Genomic DNA, 22,191 nt, shown 5'->3' on the forward strand with positions numbered 1-22,191 from the left:
TTGGAAAATATATATCCATGACATATTGAAATATGTTTAGAAGAATTGCACATGTTTAATCTATATCACATTGTTTGCTGTCTTGGGGAGGGGGAAAAGGGGAGAAAGGGAGAAAAATTTGGAAGACAAGGTTTTACAAAGGTGAATGTTTAAAACTATCTTTGCCTGTATTTGGAAAAATGAGATGCTATTAAAAAGAAAAAAAAAGCATCAAATAATAAAAAGGAAAAAAAAGAAAATGTTAAGATAAAAAAAAAGAAAAGTCAAATGTTTGTAGATTACACAGGATCCTCATGTATGTATGTCATAAATACTTTTTTTTAAGAAAGTGTTTGAGGCTAGACATAAGAAATATCAAATCACAAAAATTAATTAACCCTCTTAATGGATAGTAAAGAACCGAATATCAATACTTAAATTATTTCTAGATGTCTATGTATAGTAAAATCATTGACTTACCAAAGCAATGATCAAAAACAATACAAAATTTTGAAAGGAAAAGAAAACAGATCCAAGAACAGGTGTTAGGAGACTATCACCATTTCTTCAGGAAGTTTAACACATGTAAATCAATTGCTACTAAGAAATGACCAAGAGATACCTAGTAAGTATCCTAAGCAAGACTCAAAAGCTGGTTTCCTGACTCCAAATCTAGTATTCTATGTTTATTCAAGAAAGAGTTTGGTACTGATGTGTTAGACAGTGGGGAAGTGTAAGCCACATCAGTCAGCAAACACATGATGAGGTCAAGTTAAGAGCTATTTAACCTTATTCGGGTTATTGCTCTTCTGGGTCTCAGCAGTGAAGACACTTCTCTGCTGGTTGGTCCACTTATGCTGTTTCTCTTCTGGACTGCTAAGATAGGACATCTGTCTTTCAATAAAGGCAGAAATAACAAGGCTAGGATATATAGATTTTGTATAAGATGGATTGGACTATGAGGGGTTTCTCCCTCTTAGGCAGTAGGAAGCAATATAAGTAAAACCTTCTTCAATTAGCTTTTCCAGACTGCAAAAGCTAAGCTATTCCTTACCCCATTCAACTCTTCCAAGCAACAGGCAGCAATGTAAGCTCAAAGGTTTTGTCTTAGTGTCTCCTAAGATCTCTGAGCTCTAGTTTTCTAACTTCGAAGTTTTCTGTGAGCCTTAAGCTACTCTACCAGTTTAAAATAGGTCCATGCATCCAATAACAGGACTCATTTCTATCTCATGGTAATAAACCAAAATCCATGTTTCTGTCATCCATTCTACAGCATAACTAGGCAATATACATTTGACTCATAGAAACCAAACAGTTCTAGAAACCACTGTTTTCCAGCTATTAACTGTAAAGTACACATGTTAGCCATATTGTAAATTAAATACTGGGAAATGGAAAACTTTAGCCATCTTTCTGTTGTGTAATTGTTTTTATGAGACTGTTGTGGTTTTTATTGAGTTTCTCTATTTTTCTTGTTTTTCTCCCTTCCTCTTGCAAAACCACCCAATCTAAAGGGGAAGCCCTCTTTCAGACAGAAACCTTATCTAGCTTATTGACAACAAAGAATTACACTTCAGAAGTGAAATAAAAGAATTCACCAAATCAGAGCAAAATTAGAAAAGAAAGGAGATTAGCCATGTAGCAAGAGCAAGGGATGATAGAGGGACAGCTTCTGTGCTCCATCAGTCTCTATATGCCATAGCACTGAAGAGCTGGAAGATAACTCTTAGCATAGTGAGTGGAATCCAACAGAAGATTTATGGTAGGATGTAGGCAGGAATGCAGGTAGGATGTAGGTAGGGATCTCATAGGACTTGAAGTCATGGTTAGGTTGTGATGGAGAGATTCTTCCATGTGTACCCATCAAAGAAACGCCCACACTAAAGAGATTATAGTTCATAAAAGTACTAAAGCTGGGAGAAGGGTCCAATAATGATGGTGAAATTTGCCTGGTAAATAGGTGCTTGTTGAGAATGAATCATTTCTTGATTTCTACTACATACCATACACATACACAATTGCTAATCACTTCATTCCAAAACCACCTTGTGTTCACTTTTTAAATATTTTACATATGGATCTTTCTGCCTATCAGTCTATCTATCTATATAGATATAGATATATAGATATACATGCTTATTGTCTTTCTCCTTTTTTAATATAAGCTCCTTGAAGTAGACTGTTTCAGTTTTGTCTTTGTGTCCCCAGTGCTTATCATTGCACTTGGCACATAATAAGAGTTTTTAAAAATGCCTTTTGATTGATTGGTTAAATAATAATAATAATAACTTGGTTTGCAAAGCACTTTCTGAATAACTACTGCCTAAGGCAGAGAATACAAGTATTAGGTTTTCCCATTTTATATATGAAGAAACTAAAGCTCTAAGATATCAAATGATTTGAGGCAGAATTTCAACTGGGTCCTCTGACCCCTTTATGTTTTATACCATACTATCTATTAGGGAGTAGAGAGAAAAAATTGATTAAGTATGTGGCATCAATTTATGGGAGAGCTCTGAAGGCTAGATCTAGAAATTTAGGTTTGAATTGTACAATGAAATTGATTACTTTAGGAAAACTAAACTGGTAGTAGTATAGAAAAATTTTGCAGGATTAAAAGACATGGAGTTAAGTTGTGACCCTGTTATATTAATTTCAGGGAGTAATGATGAGGACCTGGACTAGAGTAGTAGCAGTAGAATAAGAGAAAAGTTGAATTCAAAAGACATTTAAAAGAAAAAAATCAACAGAACTATAGCTAAAAGAAAGGAAAATAGAGGCAAGTGATTTTTATCATAGGATAGAGTTGACCTCTGTATGTATGTTTGAAGGTAATGGGGGAAGGGCTTATGAAGAGGAGAAAAAATTGAAAACACTGAAGAGAAAGGGGCACATATTAGTTTTTAAATAAATATTGTTGATACATTAGATTGATAGTTGTGGGCAATAGGTCCTGGAGACAGGTGAGAACTAGAGAGTAGCACTTCCTCTGAGACTAAAGGGGAAAATGAGAGAATAGAGGTAAGGACAGAGATATATTGAGGTGAAGATGAGTGTGTATGAGAGAGATAGCCTCAATCTTTTCTATAAAAAGGTTAGGTCACCCACTGAAAGTGGAACTGAGAAACACAGAATTTGAAGAAAGCTGAGCATTTAAGCATTTGGTCTAGAACAGCTTTTATAAGGGAAGAGAAAACCAAATTGTCCACAGAAATGAGCATTAGATAACATGTTGGCATTAAATAACATGATTTTTGTAGTGAGCTACACTTTCCAAATTTGGTGCCTTCCTCTAACTAAACATCTTCTATAAGATGTGCAATGATCCTTTGAGAATATAAATCTATATCCAAGGTCTTCTTTTCAGCAGTCTAACCTGTGGAAAACTAGTACCTTATTCCTTCATGCACTGTTTTGTTGTTTTTTTTTTTTTTTTTGGTTTTTTTTTTTTGAAAATGTAAGCAATACAGACATATACGGGTGGTGGTGTTCTGGGACTTACTTCTGTTGTATCTTTCAGAAAATGGACAAGAACAAAGATGGTGTCGTGACTTTAGATGAATTTCTTGAATCCTGTCAAGAGGTAAGGGAAATTTTTGTAAGTGATATTTGATGAGGGTTCATCAAATGAGGATTTGGGGCTCCAGCAGGAAAGGAGAAGCCGCCTTCTTGATTTATCCTTCCAAAAACTGTCATGATGATGGAATATGCATATAGAGGAATTTAAGTACTCTGAGAGAGCAATTTAGTGCTGTGCATATTATAAGACATTGGATCTCAGCCTGGATGAAAAGAAAAAGAAAAAAAAAAAAGAAGCTCCATATTCAACCAATCTGTGCCCAAACCACTAGCCCACAGATTGTCTACAGATAAAGTTAACTGATGATAATTGTGCACCAATCCTTTGGTAGATTCAGGAACTTTCTTGGACTTCACTTATAGGAAGAATGACTGACTAATGTGATTCCCAATCTGTGTTGTCACCAGTCAGTCAACAAGCATTTATTAAATGCTTACTATATGCTAGATATTGTGCTAAGTGCTGGGGATATAAAAAATTCAAACTATACATTGCAGTGGCTTTCAAACATATTCAGTGATTTATCACAGTTTCAAAGCATCAGCTTTTAAGGTCTCACTGCATACTTTGGCATACCTAGTTTTCTCTAGAAGGCTAAACTAGATGCCTCTTTTCTTTTTTATAAAATGTATTTTTTATAGTTATGTGTTAAAACATAAACATGCTTTTCTTTAAAGATTTAATTACTTTATGGGCCCCACTTTACCCATCTATTCCCATGTCAACGCATGGCAGGACTATTTCTGAGGATGTGAACTAGATTTGGAATCTGTCGATTTGATAGAAGTCTTAGAGATTCCCTCCTCCCAAATAAAGCAAAAGTTAGTCACAGTCCTGCCAGATCTTACCATCACACCTCCCCTTTCATACATTTACCCAGTCCCCATCCTATTCTAAGCCACAGCTTCTCGAATAAAAAAAAAAAAAGACATGACAATCTTGTTCTTTTTGTCTCACAGAGGAAGCTGGGGAGCTAATGAAAGAAAACATGTGAAGCTGTTTCAAACTGCCCCCAAAGGACATGTCACCAATTCCTCATGTGGTGACTTCTCATTAACTTTATCTTTCCCTTATCTCCCTATGCAGGATGACAACATCATGAGGTCCCTTCAGCTCTTTGAAAATGTCATGTAACCATAAATTAGCAAGCCAGTCATCTGGACATCAGAGACATTGTACCAGAAAAAAAAAAAAAAAAAACTCAAGAAACTGAACAGTTCTCAGTTCAGATTTTACATACCAAGTCAGCAGAAAAGCTTTTAAAGAAGAACTTTGGGGGCATTTACCACTGGGTAATTCCTCTGGACATCCACCACCTGCCTCAGTCTCTGAATGCTAAGAACCCTGCCTATTCTTTCTTCGTTTTCTCAAGACACAATGATGGAATTTTATTTCATTTCAAAAGCATGTGAATCTCTTCAGGCCACTGTCACCATGGACAGATCCCTCTGCTCAAAGCTTTATTGCTAGTACACAGTAATCTGTGTGTGCTCCCACATGCCCCCAACTGAAAGGTTCCCATACTCAATGATGCTAAGAGCACCAAGTGGTGAGCTTGCTCTGCTGTTTGCCTGCTGTGAGTGGAAGCTACTCAGCTCATCCTTCAGTGTCATCCTATACCAACATACCTTTTCATTAAAACTAAAAAATAAAACTTGTTCAGTAAGGTCAAACCAGTGCTATACTCAGAAAACCAGCATCGGATTGATTCCCCTTCCAGTACTTTAGGGGATGGGTCTGGTTGAATAAAAATGACATTCTCATGATCCAAATTTCCTTGATGTTTCTATACATGAAGGCCATTTACACTGTTCTGGCGATTCAGTCCTCCATCTTTCCTGGGAGGGAAAAGGAGGGGATGAACTGGACTATTGTATGACCTATGGCACACACTAGTGCTCTCTGTAGCAGCATTTTCTTCTACCCCAAAGCCCAGCACTGCATGTTCCACCCAGCTGCCCTTGCCCAAGGTCGTCTCTAGATCCTTGTAATTTTATACCATGTTCTAACCAATAAACATAACTGTTTCTTATGTTATCCAACTTTATTTTCTTCATAATTAGATTGGTTGTGGGAGGTGGGAGAGGAAAATATTTGGTCAGCAGCCAGGGCATATATCTCTGTCCCCCAGAGCCAATTATTGTTTCCATACTTCACAATAAACAAGAAGAATGGATAGCACAATACTATGAATAAGTCTGTCTCTAAGGACCTGATATCTCAATCAATAAACAAGTATTCACTAAGCACTTACTGTGTGCCAGGCATTATGTTAGACACAGAGGAAACAAATACAAAAGTGAATAGTTCCTGCATTCAAGGAGCTTACATCCTTTTAAAAGAGAAATGCCAGGTATGTTAAAAAAAAAAAAAAAAACCAAACATATTATGCATACAAATATGGATATAAATTTGTGTTGTTTTCAGTTATTTCATTCATGTCTGACTCTTTGTGACCCCATTGGAAGTTTTCATGGCAAAGATAATGGAGTAGTTTTCCCTTTCCTTCTCCAGCTTATTTTACAGATGAGGAAACTAAGGCAGACAGGGTTAAGGGACCTGCCCAGGGTTATGTAGCTAGTGTCTGAGTGTAGATTTGAATTCAGGTCTTCCCAACTCCAAGTCCAAGGCTCTATCTACTCTGTCATGTAACTACCCTATTTATGTGTATATGGGTGTGCATGTATATGTATGTATATATGCATGCATACATACATATGTACATATACACAGAGATATACATACATACATACATAAATAGAGATATAATTATTAATGTATATGTTCTATCCCAATCTCCACTTCTTCCTCTCTCTCTACCTCTAGAAATCTGCAAAGTCCTTAAAAGTAGAAATTTTCTTTTTACATTTAACCCCAGCACCTAGCAAAGTACCTTACACCCAAAAGAGGAAGCTCTGGTTTCCATAGACAAAATCAGTCAAGTAAAAGGAGGAGAATATAGGGAGGGGAGAGGGAGATCATGTGAAAGAGCTACTCTATCAAGAATTCTGCTGTAACAGAATTATGAATCCTAAATTCAGAGCTTCAAATGTTAGAACTAGAATGGACATCTAGTCCAATATTTTGAGTCTATAGAAGATTTTTTGTACCAAAAGGAGGAAGTTACTTATCAAATACTACACAAATAATTCATGGTCAAACTCCTGGCCTAAAAAATCCAATCAAGTCCCGCTCTAAAGTCTCCTAATATCATAAAGATTGCAATGGGTTCTCCAAATCCATGCCAGCAGAGTTTTAGCAGGCTCTAGCAGGCTGTAAAAGCTTTGATGTGGCTTTAAAGACAGGATTTGTCACTTCTTTGAGTATCAAATAGGAGAGGCATGGCAGCAACAAATTAACCACTATTGCTTGACCAAAGAATTCTTTGAAAGAACAGTTTTAAGTAGCTCCCAATCTTATGTAGGTCCCTACTATTTATGCAGTTATGGTGGCAAAGTAGTAGGCAACGAGGCAGAGAGTTACAGTTTTAGATTGTAGATGGTTATTTCCTGCTAATACTCTAAATATGAGAGTTTCATCCAATACCTGATTTGACCCATAGCTAGAGGAATTAAATCATATTGATTTAAATACTCTCACTATAAATGAAAACAGAAGACATAAGGAAATAGAAGCTTAATGAAAGAATGACTTGCAGATTCTCTTTAGAAAGGAGTCAGGGGAATTTGCCTTGTCTTGTATTCCAATAAATCAATAAATACATAATTTCATTTGCCTTGTTTATGCCATGAAAATAAATGTTGTTTATGTACCAATATTTAAGATTTTCAAAATTAAAATAGTATATACTTCAATTCTCAATGATTCCAATGCAAAGATAGACATGGGGAGGGTTAGGATTGGGATTGGGAACTGTTGGATGAGGAAATTATCTTTACCATTGCATTTTGGCACCTTTTCTACAAATGATTTATCTTAATGAATTGCATAAAGCACTAAAAATTTGTGTAATTTGACTAGGGTTACACAGCCAATATGAGTCAGAAGCAAAACTTGAATCCAAGTGTTCCTAACTTCAGAATTAGTTTGCCAGGCACAATACCATATAGCCTCTTATACAGAACATGACCAAAACCATATAACATGTATACAAAAATAAAATTTACTATGCCCTGTGCAGGAAATAACTGATTCCTAACAAGAGTCTGATCAACTGTTTGTATACAGTCAGACCAGTGGCTTTAAAAAAAAAATCAAAATAATAATAAGAAAAAAACTAAGAAGATATCTTGGAATGAAAATATCTCCAACCTGAGTTATTTAAATAAGCTGTTGGCACTGACAAATAGAAAATGAATACGAGAACATTTATCAACACAAACTACCATTTTCCAAGAAAGTTTACTCATCTAAATCAATTGTTACAACATGAAGCTCAGGATAGTCTAGATACCAGCTCAATACCAGTACAATCTCTGGACTAAATGAAGAAATATGGCATCCAATGGGTGAACCACTTTAGATGAAAGAAATATAATAAAAATGAAGGGAAATAGAAACCTAACTTGCAAATTTAAATCATTTAAACAATCCAAATGAAATGAAAGAGAGTGATAGATTGAATAAGAAACCAAAACTCCATAATCTTTGTTTTAAAAGAAACATACCTGAACAAGAAAGACAAACAATAAATAAAAGCAAGGAGCTAGGAAAAAAATCTATTATCTATCAGATGAATAAAAAAAAAATAAGAGCTGCACCCATGCCATCAGACAAAACAAAAATTAAAATTCACAATTTTAAAAGTAGTTAGAAAAAAGAGAAAAGTACATTATGGTCAAAGGAACTATAGACAAACCATTTCCCTTATTAAACTTATATACTTCCAATAACTCAACATTTAAATTCATAAAGGAAAAATTAACTGAATTGTAAGAAAATATATTGCATAATGCAATAATAGCAGGAGACTTTCAATGTTTCTCCCTCCATTTTGGACAAATCTAACAGAAAGATTAACAAAAAGGAAAATGTAGAATAGAACAAATTGTTGGAGAGACTAGAGCTAAAAGATTTATGATGTCTTCTAAATGAAATTGATAAAGAATATAAGTATTTCTCAGTACCACATTTAACTTTTGCAAAAACTGACATTATATTAGGATATTGAGATATTACAAACAGAAGAGAAAAGGAAGAAATAGTAAACAAACATATATTTGCCAGACCATAATGCAATAAAAGTACTAACCAGTTCATGGAACAGAAACAAAAGACAAATCCTCAAATGGCATTTTAAAAATAAAATCCTAAATAATGAATGGGTCAAATAAAAAATAATATGTAATTAAAGCATTATGTGAATTTATAATTATGTAAGAGAAAATGATAGGAAGGAAGGAAATGAGCCTCTCTTAAGCACCTACTATGTTCTGGGCTCTTTGCCAAGCACTTTGAAAATATTATCTCATTTTATCTTCACAACAATCTTATGACATACATTTTGTTATGATTCCCATTTTACAGCTAAGGAAACTGAAACAGACAGATAGAAGTTAAATAATTTGCAGTGTCACACAGTAAGTAAGTGACTGAGGCCAGATTTTAATTTAGGTCTTCCTAACTCTCGACTCAACAGTTTATCCCACTGAATCTATGTAACAAGAGCTCAAATACAGCCTCATTCACTAATTATGTGGCCCTGGGCAAGTTACTTAACTTCTGCCTGCCCTCATTTCCTCAACTGTAAAGTTAAGCACTCATAACAAGAGCACTCATTTTCTGGAGCTGTTGTGAAGATCAAATGAAGTAATAGCTATAAAGTATTTAGCAAAGTGCCTAGCACATAGCAGGTACTTTTTCTCTTTTCACTCCCCTTGGTAACAATTAAACAACATGTCAAAATTTCATGGATACTGCTAAAGCAATGCTCAAGAAAAAAACATATTCCTAAAAACCATATATTATACTTTAACATATTTAACATGTATTGGTCTATCCACCATCTAGGGTAGGGGATGGGGGGAAGGAGGGGAAAAGTTGGAACAGAAGGTTTTGCAAGGGTCAATGCTGAAAAATTATCCATGCATATGTCTTGTAAATAAAAAGCTATAATAATAATAAAAGTGTAAAAAATTAATAAAGATAATAGCAAAAATATATTAACAAAATAGAAAAGGAAAGGATTAATAAACTGAATATACACTTTTTGTAAGAAATTTAAAAATTAGAAAGCCAACAAATCAACAAACCTACAATAAGGACTAAGGAAATTCTGAAAATTAGAAGAGAAAATGGATAAACTAAAAATCAAAAATCTTATCCAATGATAAGGAAAAAAAAGCTAAAATCTTTCAAAAGACTAAAAAATTAATAAAATTATAACCAATCTGATTAAAATGAAGAGAGTAGAAAATCAAATCAACAATATAGCAAATGGACAAGATAGAATCACAACAAAACCAGAAGAATCAAAAATCTTCTATGCAGGTTTGTATACTAAAATAATGAAAACACAAAGAAACAGATGAATACCTTTAACAGCATAAAATATCCAAACTAAAAGGCTTCCAAGTATAATCTGAACAAAAGAAAGGGAACTATGTCTAAAGAAATTTCCAAGAGAAAAAGTACCCCTTAAAAACATAAAAAAAAAAAAACTTAATAGATAGAAGAATATTTAGTAATCATGGTTGGGCTGCTCCAATATAATACAAATTATAACGTTGCCAAAATTAATTTATAGTTTAATGTTATACTAACCAAACAATCAAAGGCATTACTTTATAGACTTTGATAAAATACTAAAAAGATCCATTTGAAGGATATTCAGGGAAATGGTAAAGAGAGATAAGGATGAAGGGAAAATAGCGATGCCAGACTTTACAATATGAAGCAGCAATCATCAAAACATTTCATATTAGTTGTTTTTATTTTTTAAATAGATCAATTGAATGGACTAGACAAGGGAGAATAAGAGACAACAGAACTTAATAATTCAATGTTCAATAAAGCTAAAAGCATAATTTACTTAGAAAAAACTCAGTATCTGATAAAAGGGAAAAAAACTACAGAGAAAACTGAAAAGCAGTCTGGTAGAAATTAGACTTAGACCAACATTTTACTCCATGTTCCACAATAAATTTAAAATGGATATATGACCTTAATGTTAAAGATACTTCTATATAATGAATGGAAGAGAAACAGATCATATACTTCTCACAGCTTTGGATAGATGTATTCTTAATCAAACAAAAGACAGAAACAATTGCAAAAGATAAAATGGATAATTTTGGTTACATAAAACTCTTCTAGAAAGTTTCTGTTCAGATAACACAATTGTGGTTCAGAGAAGAAGACAAGTAGTGAAATGAGAAAAAATGTAATAATTTCTCAGATAAGAGTTTGGTATTCAAAATATATAAGCAACATATCTGTATATATACATGTAGTTACATTGTATTTAACATGTATTGGTCTACCTACCATCTAGGGGAGAGAGTGTGGGGAAGGAGGGGAAAAGTTGGAACAGAAAGTTTTGCAAGGATCAATGCTGAAAAATTATCATCTTGTAAATAAAAAGCTATAATAATAAAAAAGATATATATACATACATATACTACATGTATACATACATGTAGTATATAAGTATGCATGTAGATAGATATTGTACAAATATATATGAGCAAAATGTTTTACCCAATAGATAAATTGTTAAAAGAGAAATAAAATTCTCAAAAGCAAAATTGCAATCTATTAACATCCATGTAAAACAATGCTTTAAATCACTAATAAATGAAAAAAATCACAAATCAAAATAACCTTAGTTTTATTTCATATTCTGAAAATTAACAAAGATGAAAAAAAAAATACAAAGAGTCATTGTTGGAAAGTTTGAGGGAAGATAAGCACCTTAGTGAATTGATGGCAGTACTGTGAATCAGTAAAATCATTTTGGAAAGTAATTTGAAATTATGCAAATAATTTCACTAAGATGTCCATATGCTTTGATCCAGAGGTTTTGTTTTTTTTTTTTTTAACTAGGCTGACACTCTAAGGAGGTCACTGATAAGAAAAAATTCTCAATTTATACCAAAATATTAATAGCAGCATTTTTTGTGTGTGCTAGCAAGAATCTGAAAACAAAGTAGATGCCCATCAATTAGGGAATGGCTAAACAAATTGTGGTATGTGACTATAATGGAATATTAGTATGCTATTAGAAATGACAAATGTGATGAATAAATGAATACAGAGAAACATGGATTTATATGCTCATGATGCAGAGCAAAGTAAACAAAGTCCCTCCCCCAATTAAAACTATCATAATATATATACATATATATATGTATATATATATATATATAAAATATAAAAACACATATGGAAAGATTAATTATAAAATAATCAAAAGGATGACCCAGCAGTGTTACTACTGTGTTTATATCTCAAAGAGATCTTAAAGGAGGGAAAGGGACCCCATGTATAAAAATGTTTATGGCAGCCCTTTTCATAGTGGCTAGAAACTGGAAACTGAGTGGATGCCCATCAATTGGAGAATGGCTGAATAAGTAAGTTATGGTATATGAATGTTATGGAATGTTATTGTTCTGTAAGAAATAACCAACAGGATGATTTCAGAGAGGCCTGGAGAGACCTACATGAACTGGATTGATGTGAAGTGAAATGAGTAGAACCAGGAGATCATTGTACATGGCAACAAGAAGACTGTACGATGATCAATTCTGATGGATGTGGCTCTCTTTAACAATGAGATGATTCAGATCAGTTCCAATGATCTTGTGATAAAGAGAGCCATCTATACCCAGAAAGAGGACTGTGAGAACTGAGTATGGACCACAACATAGCATTTTCACTCTTTCTGTTGTTATTTACTTGCATTTTTGTTTTCCTTCTCAGGTTTTTTTTTCTTTCTAGATCTGATTTTTCTTGTGCAGCAAGATAACTATGGATATGTAGACACATATTAGTTTTATCATATATTTTAACATGTATTGGACAACCTGCCATCTAGGGGAGCGGGTGGGGGGAGGAGGGGAAAATTTGGAACAGAAGGTTTTGCAAGGGTCAGTGTTGAAAAATTATCCATGCATATGTTTTGTAAATAAAAAGCTATAATAATAATAATAATATTAATAATAAATTTTTAGTGTTAAAAAAATAACCAAAAGGGGATGTTGAAAAATTACAAAAAAGAACGGTCCCAAAGAAGATAAATGAGAAGACTTCTCTGGTCTACTTCTTTTTAGAGATAGGAAATTCATGAAACGTCACATATTGCATATATTTTCAGATTTTTTCAACATATTGATTAGCTTTGATGCTTTTTCCTCTTCTTTTTTTTTCTTTAAAAATATCATAGTTCTAATAAATTGTGAATGACAGCTATAATTTCAAAGAACCTAAGATAAAAAAATGTTATCTACCTTCAGAAGTAACTGATAATATCTGAATACAGATTGGAGTATACTTTTTATCAGTATTCTTGAATTGGGTTTGAGGGGAGGTTTTGTTTTGGTTTTTTGGTCTACATTTTTTTTTTTTTTTTTTTTTTTTTGCTGAGGCAATTGGAGTAAAGTGATTTTCCCAGAGTCACACAACAGCTACTAAGTGTTAAGTATCTGAAGCAGGATTTGAACTCAGGTCTTCCTGATTTCAGATCCAGTGCTGTCTACTGTGCCATCTTTCTGCCCCTGAATTTCTGCAACATGGCTAATATGGAAATGATTTGCATGATTGCATATATGTCTAATCTATATAAAATTGCTTATTTTCTCAAGGAGAAGGAATGTAAGGGAAAGAATCTGGCAGTCAGTTTTTTTCAAAATGAATGTTATGAATTTTTGTTTACATGTAATTGAGAAAAAAATTGTAAGCTCATTGAAGATAGGAACTGTCTTTTGCTTCTTTTTAAATGCTTCCCTAGATCTTAGCCTAGAGCCTGGCACATAGTAGGATCTTAATAGATGTTTATTGGTTGGTTGAATATCTGAGTTTCCAATGAATTAAATTGAGTTACTCAAAGAGCCTCAGAAGCTCCTGGTGGTTATGAATAGTCTATAATACTTTTTGGAGGGACCAAACTTATAGTTTCATTGGGAGAGGGAACTCTCAGAAGGAAATTTCCTTTACAATGCAAATTGATACGTGGTCTTTAATTTATAGCATTTAAGAGTAGCCTAAGGTCCTGAACTATTAAGCCTAGAATCATATTCTGCAATCACTAATACAAAATTGTGAAATAAAAGCATCATAAAAAATAACTTCAAAGTGATATATGATCTAAAAAGGTGAGTTAGTAATGACAACAAGGGATAACTAATAACAGTTCAGGGGATCTCTTGCCATCCATGCAATATCAGCTGAGGTAGAGAAAGACTCCCCAGTATGCTGGATGTAGCACTATGCTGGAGGGATAATTCTAAAACATAGAAGATAACAGTCTTTGCCCTCAAAGAAGTTACAATCTATTTATAATGAATTAAGCCACTCTGATTAATATTAATTAACTAAAATAAATATAATCCCTGATGACATAAACTTCAGAATGAGTTAGAAAACAGCCAGTCCAAGACAACTTCGAATAGATATATGTGATTGACCAAAGGAATCCCTCATCATAAACTTAAGATAAAAAATGCATGCTGAAGTTACTCACACATTTGACAAAACTTTAACAACTACATTTGCAAATAAGCAAATACATATTTCACAACAGGAATTGGAATAAGAATTTAAACCAACAGTGTTTATCTGACCTCTATGTTAATGGCTTATCAAGATCTGGAAACAAGTCAATAGCTTAAGAAACTGAAGCTTTCCAGGTTCCTTTTGTTTGTTGTGGTCTCCAAATAGATTATAAATTCATTGAGGGCAGGTACTATCTTTTCTTTTCTTATTTGGATCATCAGTGTTTATCACAGTGTCTAGCATGTAGTAGATACTTAATATATGTACATTAAAGGGAGTATCCAGGATCACAGAACTAGACTGGAATTTTGAGTCCCCAACATTTCATTTTTTATTTGGAGGAAGTGAACCCCAAAGAGAGACGACTCATTCACATGTCACAGAGTAAATTGGTGTCAGACCTGGGAGTGCAACCTAGAGCTCTGGACTCTCAGCCCTATGTACTTACCACTAAACTACACAGCCTATAATTTAACAGCCACAAGATTCTTCTCTTTTAATAATAGATTTTTAATTAATGTGCATACTGTTATACTAGAACTACTATATATTTAACTGAGGATAAGTTAACAATAGTAATAACATTTATGAGTGTTTATTCAATTCTCTGATGGGGAGAGATTATGAGGGATTAATAGCCTGGAGGAAAGGAGAATAACAGGGCCATTTAACATCTCCAATTCCCAAAGATCCCTTTCTGAGTTCTAATAATCATTGAAATCACCTGCTCCCTAAACAACTTTTTCTTTCCCAGACTCAGACACTCCTTTCTCTTCAGGCAGACAATACCCATTTATTAATCATTTACTATATGCTAGACACTATGCTAAGCAATGGGGGATACAAATATAGGCCAAAGAAAAGACAGTCCCTACCTGTAAGAAACTTACATTCTAATGAGGAAAGACTTCACATAATGGGAAGCTGAAAAGTAGTGAAAAGGGATGGGAGAATGGAATCGGGGAAGGTACTTACTTCAGGCAAAAAATCAGAAGCACAGCCAAGGGAGAAATAAAATATGTCCCCAAAATGGGGGCTCCTAGAAGGAAGGGCCTATGTAGTAGATTAATATTCCAGAATGAAAAGGTAAATTGAGCCATGGTGGTCCAGTATATAAAGTCAAAAGCAAAGACAGGAAGGAAATCGAAGACCCTATAAAACCCATAGCTGATTTATTCTTCACTTGAACATTCTAACCCCAAACTCTTCCTGAGTTGAAAATCCACATCAGACATCACCAGGACTGTAGGGGCTTAGAATTTAGGCACACAAATCTGTTTTATATCTTCCCCACCTTAAGTAACATGAATTTTGGTCAGAGCTTTTGGTTGTTATTATTTGTTGCTGCTGCTGAAAAGGCTGGGGCTGATGGGGAAAATATTTTGGAGCAAGGACTGATTTTATTGCAGTCTTTGATCCTTAGTAACCAGGTGCCCATTAGGGAGGGGTATTGACCAGAGAAGGCCTTTGTTTAATTTAAATAGAGTTTAAATTGGCTTTTGTTGAATTCTTTGCATTTCAACTACTGAGATTATCTCTTAACTATATAAGGACCTCCCCTCAAGCTTGTCAATTCTTCAAGAACTTGCCCAACTTATGGCATTGCTAGTTCTTTAGGATTTTAGCCTGACTTATGGCATCTTCTCCCTTGTTACTAGCAAGTAGTGCTTAGCCACTCTTTCCCTTTATTAATTGCTAAAACTCCTTTTTGAAACAACCCACTGACAACAGAGTAATAAAATCTTTGCCTCCTGATTTGAGAGATGGTCTAAGTCTACAAATTCTTTTTGAGATGCCTTGCAACACTGGCACAGTAGAGAGAAAAATGAAAGGCATAAGTTTGCAGAGTAGGTGGTATCCTGCTAGGCACTCCACTGGTCTTGTTCACTCTGCCATTATAAAAGAAAGAGCTCCCCATGCATTCATGATATATTTTCATTATTTGCCTTTAAAACTCAAGTTTTGTGTTGGCAATTATATAACCAAAGCAAAATTCAAGTCCTTTAAGCTCCTTGGTGATGTTGAGACCTCACCATTCTGCATTTTCTAATAGCTCCATCTAAAGTTCTGGCAACTTCTCCCTTGGTTTTCAGAGGACAGCTAAAGTATGGAGATTTAACCCTCACACCACCTTCTGACATAGTAGAAAGTAAGATTCAGCTTTAAAATGTTTTAGTTTGGAAAGTTTTATTTGCTATACGGTATTTATAATACTGTAGTATGATTTTGCGTGTTATAAAGAGTGAATATTGTCTGAAATTAATGTTGTTTTTTTAAATTAAGATGTTAGCACAAAAAGTCACAGAATTCTATGGAATTACTAAAAAGAAAAAATGTTTTAAATGTTATTAATTTTATTTTATATACTACATTTTATGAGTTATTTCAGGATTTCTGTATTATTATCAAAAGCATATTATCAGAATTGATGTTTTGTTAAAAAGAATTATAGGCCAAAAAAAGTGTGTTTTCATCCATCTCTCAAGATTATAATTGTTGTTGATTTGGGGAACTTAACCTACTATTTCCCATAGATTCAGGGTATCAACATTTACATTTTTTTTTTTTTTTACTTTCAGCAGTTTTCTAGGAACATTACGGCCCACAAAAGTTGAGGATTGGTTATAATTCATTTGTGTGTCAGTTTCTGGCATTTCCTCTGGCTTTCCCCCACAGCTGAAAGATTCTTCTCTTTCAGGCCCTGATTACTAATCTCCTTGGCTTCCTTTAAAACTCATATCAAATCCTAGTTTCTACAGAAAGTTTTCCCTAACCCCTCTTAATTTTGCTTTGTATGTATGTGTGTATATATAAATACATATATATGGATACATATACATAAATAATAATAGACACATAGCTGGCATATTATCTCCCCCTTTACAATGTAAGTTCTTAGAGGGCAGGGACTGTCTTTTGCCTTTTTTGTACCTCCATCACTTAGAATAGTATCTGGCATATGTGTTTAATACACGTTGATTGATTATTTTCTTTAATATGGAAGTAGCAAAATGAAAGTATTTTATGAAAATTAGCTTAGTATAATTTTTTGAAGGTAGATAAAATACAAGCAGTAGAACCAGTGAGGAGATAATAGTCCAAGTATGCCATGATAAGGCCTTGGGCATCTCTGGTAGAAATAAATAACTGACAAAAAAAAAAAATCCAAAAAAATGTGATGAAACAAAAGAAAGGATTGATGGATATTTGAATTGGAAGGAAGAACGAGAGAAAAGAATCCATAATGACCCAGATGTTTTGTCCCTGATGTCCTGGGAGAAAGAACTATTTGCTGTGCACAAGGTGAGGATGTCGGTCCCCACTGGACTGTTTTATTCAACTGAAAAATTTGTAGTTCACAATGCAAACACTAGATGGCAAAGGAGCCTCGTTGAATGTCTGAGAACCTAGTCCACCGCATTGTCGATTTCTGCTAAGATGCCTTCTGGTCCAGTTGACTAAAATCAGAGTAAGCTATTCGTTAGCAAGCACGGAAAATGCAGAATTATGGGACTGGTCCCACCTCCTTTCCTGAGGCAAATCTTGAATTCCATCTGCAGCAATACCAAGTGGTGATTTGGCCAACGGAGGTACCTCTGGCAGCCCATTTCATTTATAGAAAACGTTAAATTGGAAGAAAGTTTAACCTTATATTGAGCTTAGGAATATTTCCTAAAATTTCCACCAGGCACTCTGCTAAGCTCTAGGCATATAAATATAAAAAAGAAAATCAGTCCTTAGCCGAAGGAGCTCACAATCTAAACATACAAAAAGGAACTAGTTCTTTCTTCCCTTCTTTTATATCTCAAAACCTTGATGTTAACCCTCACTCTCTCCTCCTTTTATTTTGAATAAGAAGTGTCCCTTCTCCTGCCCAGAACCAATCTCTAAATATACCAATGATCTAATCTCTTCCCATCCCTCACAAGCAGATTGCTTCAATAATTACTCCCCTTTCTAATCTTCAAGTTTTTTTCTAATGTATTGGTCCCTTTCTTGTTGCCTACAAACAGACCCACACTTCTTTAAATTCTTGGGGGAAAAAAAATCTTCAGTGCAGCTATATGGTGCATTGGACAGAGCACCAGTTCTGGAATCAGGAAGACCTGAATTCAAATCTAGCCTCAGAAACTTGATGTTAACTAGCTGGGTGAGTCTGGAGATGTTACTTAACCCCTATTGCCATATACACAAATACCCTCATTACACTTCATCAAGCTTTTCCTATATTTTTCCTCACTCCTCCCAAACTCCTAGAAAGTTCTAATCACAATCATTGCCTCCATTATTTCTCCTCTACATTGCTTTTCAATCTTTGGGGGAAATGTGGATGCTATAACTATACAATTCAAGTGAATTTTTTTCCCACAGTTACCAATGATCACTTAAAAGCCAACTCTGCTGGCCTTGTCTTGAATCTCATCCTTGAGCTATCTACTGAATTTGCCACTAAATTTATTCATCACTTTCTCTTTTTGGATATTTTCTCTTCAGTGGGTTTCTATAACATTGCTCTCCTTAGTGTGCTTTGCAGGTTCGTTATACAAATAAGATCCCCTAATCATTGGTGTACCTCATGGTTCTCTGATGGGCCCTCTTTTCTTTTTTATCTATGCTCTATCACTTGGTAATAGATCAACTCCCATGGGTTTTCCTTGATCATTGGTCCAGTTGCACATCCCCTACAGCAAAGAAATCTTCAAATTGGATGTCTCATACGCATCTCAAACTCAAAACAGGATTTATTATCTTTCTCCAAACTATAATCCAATTTTGAACTCTGCTATTCCTTTTTAAAATACCATGATTTTTTCAATTCACTTGAGTTTTACAACCTGTGCTACCTTACAAATCCCTTCTTCTCCCTGAATTTGTATATTCAATCCATCATCAAATCTTGATACTTCTTTTTCCTTCATATCTTTCAAATCTACCCCCTTTTCTCTACTTCCACTGTCTTGAGCCCAGTCCAGACCTTCATCATTTCTCACATAGACTATTGTGATAGCTTTCTATATGTTCTGTTTGAAGTCTCTATCTTTCTTCAATCCATACTCCATTTAGATGCCAAAGTTATGTTCCTGAAGCTTACAACTATTTCATCATGTCATTCTCTTCAGTAAACTCCAATTGATCCCTATTACATCTAGGAAATAAATTCTTCTGACACTTAAAGGCCTTTACAAAGTGGTCCAAATGCATCTTCCTAGTCTCATAATATACTGCTCTTCCTCTAGAACTTTGCACTCCAGCCACACTGACATTTTTTCTATTCCTCACAAACAATACTCACTGCCTATCTTTAAGTATTTAATACTGACTATCCTCCATTACTGGAATGTACTTTCTCCTATGGAATAGCCAGGTGGTACAGTAGATAGTGTGGGGACTGTTATTAGTGTGTGATCCTGCGCAAGTCATATACCCTGCTTGCCTCAGTTTCCTCATCTGTAAAATGACAAACTATTCCAGTATCTTTGTCAAGAGAATTCCAAATAGAGTCACAAAAAGTCAGACATGACTGAAAGAACTAAACAACATTCCCTCTTTTCCTTCACCTCATCAAATCCCTTGTTTACTTCAACTTAGGTATCATCCTCAATTCCTCATTCTTTATCACACAATCTCCAATCTGTTGACAGGGCCTGTTAATTGTAACTTTGCAACAACTATTATATGTTCCCCCCTTGTCTCCTTGGATGCTGCAGACCCCCATTATCTCGTGCCTAAACTCATGCACTAACCTTCTGGCTTTTCTCTCTAACTCGAGCATTTTGACACTCCAGTTCATTCTCTGCTCAGCTATCAAAGAGATCTTCCTAAAGCACAGGTCTGACCCTGTCCCCTTATCCCCACTTTCAATAAATTCCAATAGCTCCCTCTTTTCTCTAAGATCAAATATAAAAGCCTGGCCCCTTCCTACCTTTTTAGTCTTTTTGTTGTTGTTTGTATTTTGTTTTTGAAGAAGACTGGGACACCAGGGAAGTGATGATGTGACGTGCAAGTGAATTGGATTTAATTGAGGGAGGACTGTGTAAGGTCACCTGCCTCATTTTCCCCTCCAGAGCCATCTGAGTCCATATATAAAGCAGGACCACTGGAGATGGCCCTGATGCAATGGGAGACCTCGGCCTTTTTAAGCTAAGGCCTTCTATAAGTCTCATTCAGTGATACATCCCTGCACACACACACACACACACACACAACACACACACACACACACACTATGACCCAGTGACATTGGCCTCCTTGTTGTTCCTCACACAAGACACTCCATCTCTCTCTCTGGAATTTCTCCTGGCTTTCTTCTATGCCTGGAATTCTCTCCTTTCTCATCTCTGTCTCCAAATTCTCCTGGTTTCCTTCAACTCCAGGCTAAAGCCCTACTTTAATGTCAGAAGCCTTTTCCAATCCACCTTGAGGGTAATGCCTTTCCTATGAGATTACCTCCAATTTATCCTGTATCAATCTTATTTCTACATAGTCATGTATATGTTTCAAAAACCTAAAGTTTAGAGAAGCAGCGTCAAAGACTACAGAGAGCTCAGGGAGAATGAGGATGGACAAATGAGGATTTAGAACATTATTACCTAATTATACCCAGTGAAATATCTATTAATAGACAAATATTTATTATCTACTAAATGTCAGGCCCCAGTGCTAGGCACAAGGGATACAAAGACCAAAAGGTAATAGTCCCTGAATTCAGGGAGCTTATATTCTATCAAGGGAGTCAGCAGGTATTTACATTGTGACTCGCTTGACAGCAGAGACCCTTTTTTCCTTTCCTTGTAGCCTCAGCCCATAGCACAGTACCTGGCTAGGAAGCATAAATACCTGCTGACTCCCTTGATAGAATATAAGCTCCCTGAATTCAGGGACTATTACCTTTTGGTCTTTGTATCCCTTGTGCCTAGCACTGGGGCCTGACATTTAGTAGATAATAAATATTTGTCTATTAATAGATATTTCACTGGGTATAATTAGGTAATAATGTTCTAAATCCTCATTTGTCCATCCTCATTCTCCCTGAGCTCTCTGTAGTCTTTGACGCTGCTTCTCTAAACTTTAGGTTTTTGAAATCTCTCTATCTATCTCACCATCTCTGTTTTGCTATCCTTCTGTTTCTGTCTTTGTTTCATGGTCCCTTTCTCTGTCTCTCTCACTAATTTGCTGTCTCTGGGTCTCTCGCTATCTCTTTCTTGCTGCTTCTGTCTCTCTCTTTGTCTCTGTGATTCTGCCTCTTTGTCATTTTCCTTGTCTCTCTGTTTCTGTCTCTCTGTCTCTGTCTCTGTGTGTCTCTGTCTCTGTGTGTCTCTGTCTCTGTGTGTCTCTGTCTATCTCTGTCTCTATATCTTTGTGTGTGTGTGTGTGTGTGTGTGTGTGTGTGTGTGTCTGTCTCAATCTATTTCCCTCCCCACCTTGGGTTTTCCTAGAACCTAGAGGATTGCTCCTTCTCTACTTTCCTGGATTCTCCTCTAGAAAACATACTCTAATCCTAGGTGATCCATAGGATTCTCTCTTGGGCTTTGGTCTCTTCTTCTATCTTACTTCATTTGGGGATCTTATCAGTTCCTATTCAGGAGTCCTCAAACTATGGCCCGCTGGCCAGATGCGGCAGCTGAGGACATTTATAACCCCTCACAAAACAAAGTTTTAGTTTTTACTATAGTCCGGCCCTCCAACAGTCTGAGGGACAGTGAACTGGCCCCCTATTTAAAAAGTTTGAGGACCCCTGCTATAGATTCATTTATCATCTCCATGCTGATGTTTCTCAAATTTATCTTTCCTGCTCCAATCTCTCTGCTGACCATCAATCTTACATCTTCAACTGCCACTCAAATATCTTGACCAAGATATTTAGATATTTTAAATTCATTATGGCCAAAGCAGAATTCTTGATATTTTTCCCTCTAAAATCTTCCCCATTTTCCTTCCCTAGTCAACACTTTCCTCCCAAT

General features: G+C 35.1%; 1 protein-coding gene across 4 annotated transcripts in view; it reads left to right on the top strand.

The window, feature by feature from the left end:
* Nucleotides 1-5,596, top strand: part of KCNIP1 (potassium voltage-gated channel interacting protein 1) — a 576,971-nt gene extending 571,375 nt beyond the window's left edge. For all 4 annotated transcript variants that reach the window (XM_051978891.1, XM_051978890.1, XM_051978892.1 and 1 more), the window contains 2 exons: nt 3,500-3,562; nt 4,646-5,596. In XM_051978891.1, coding sequence (XP_051834851.1) covers nt 3,500-3,562; nt 4,646-4,693 — 111 coding nt within the window. In that variant the 3' untranslated portion in view covers nt 4,694-5,596. The remainder of the gene's footprint in view (nt 1-3,499; nt 3,563-4,645) is intronic.
* The last annotated feature ends 16,595 nt before the right edge of the window (nt 5,597-22,191 follow it).

This window comes from Antechinus flavipes, chromosome 2 (genome assembly GCF_016432865.1).
Source record: "Antechinus flavipes isolate AdamAnt ecotype Samford, QLD, Australia chromosome 2, AdamAnt_v2, whole genome shotgun sequence".
In the NCBI taxonomy this organism is placed as follows: Eukaryota; Metazoa; Chordata; class Mammalia; order Dasyuromorphia; family Dasyuridae; genus Antechinus; species Antechinus flavipes.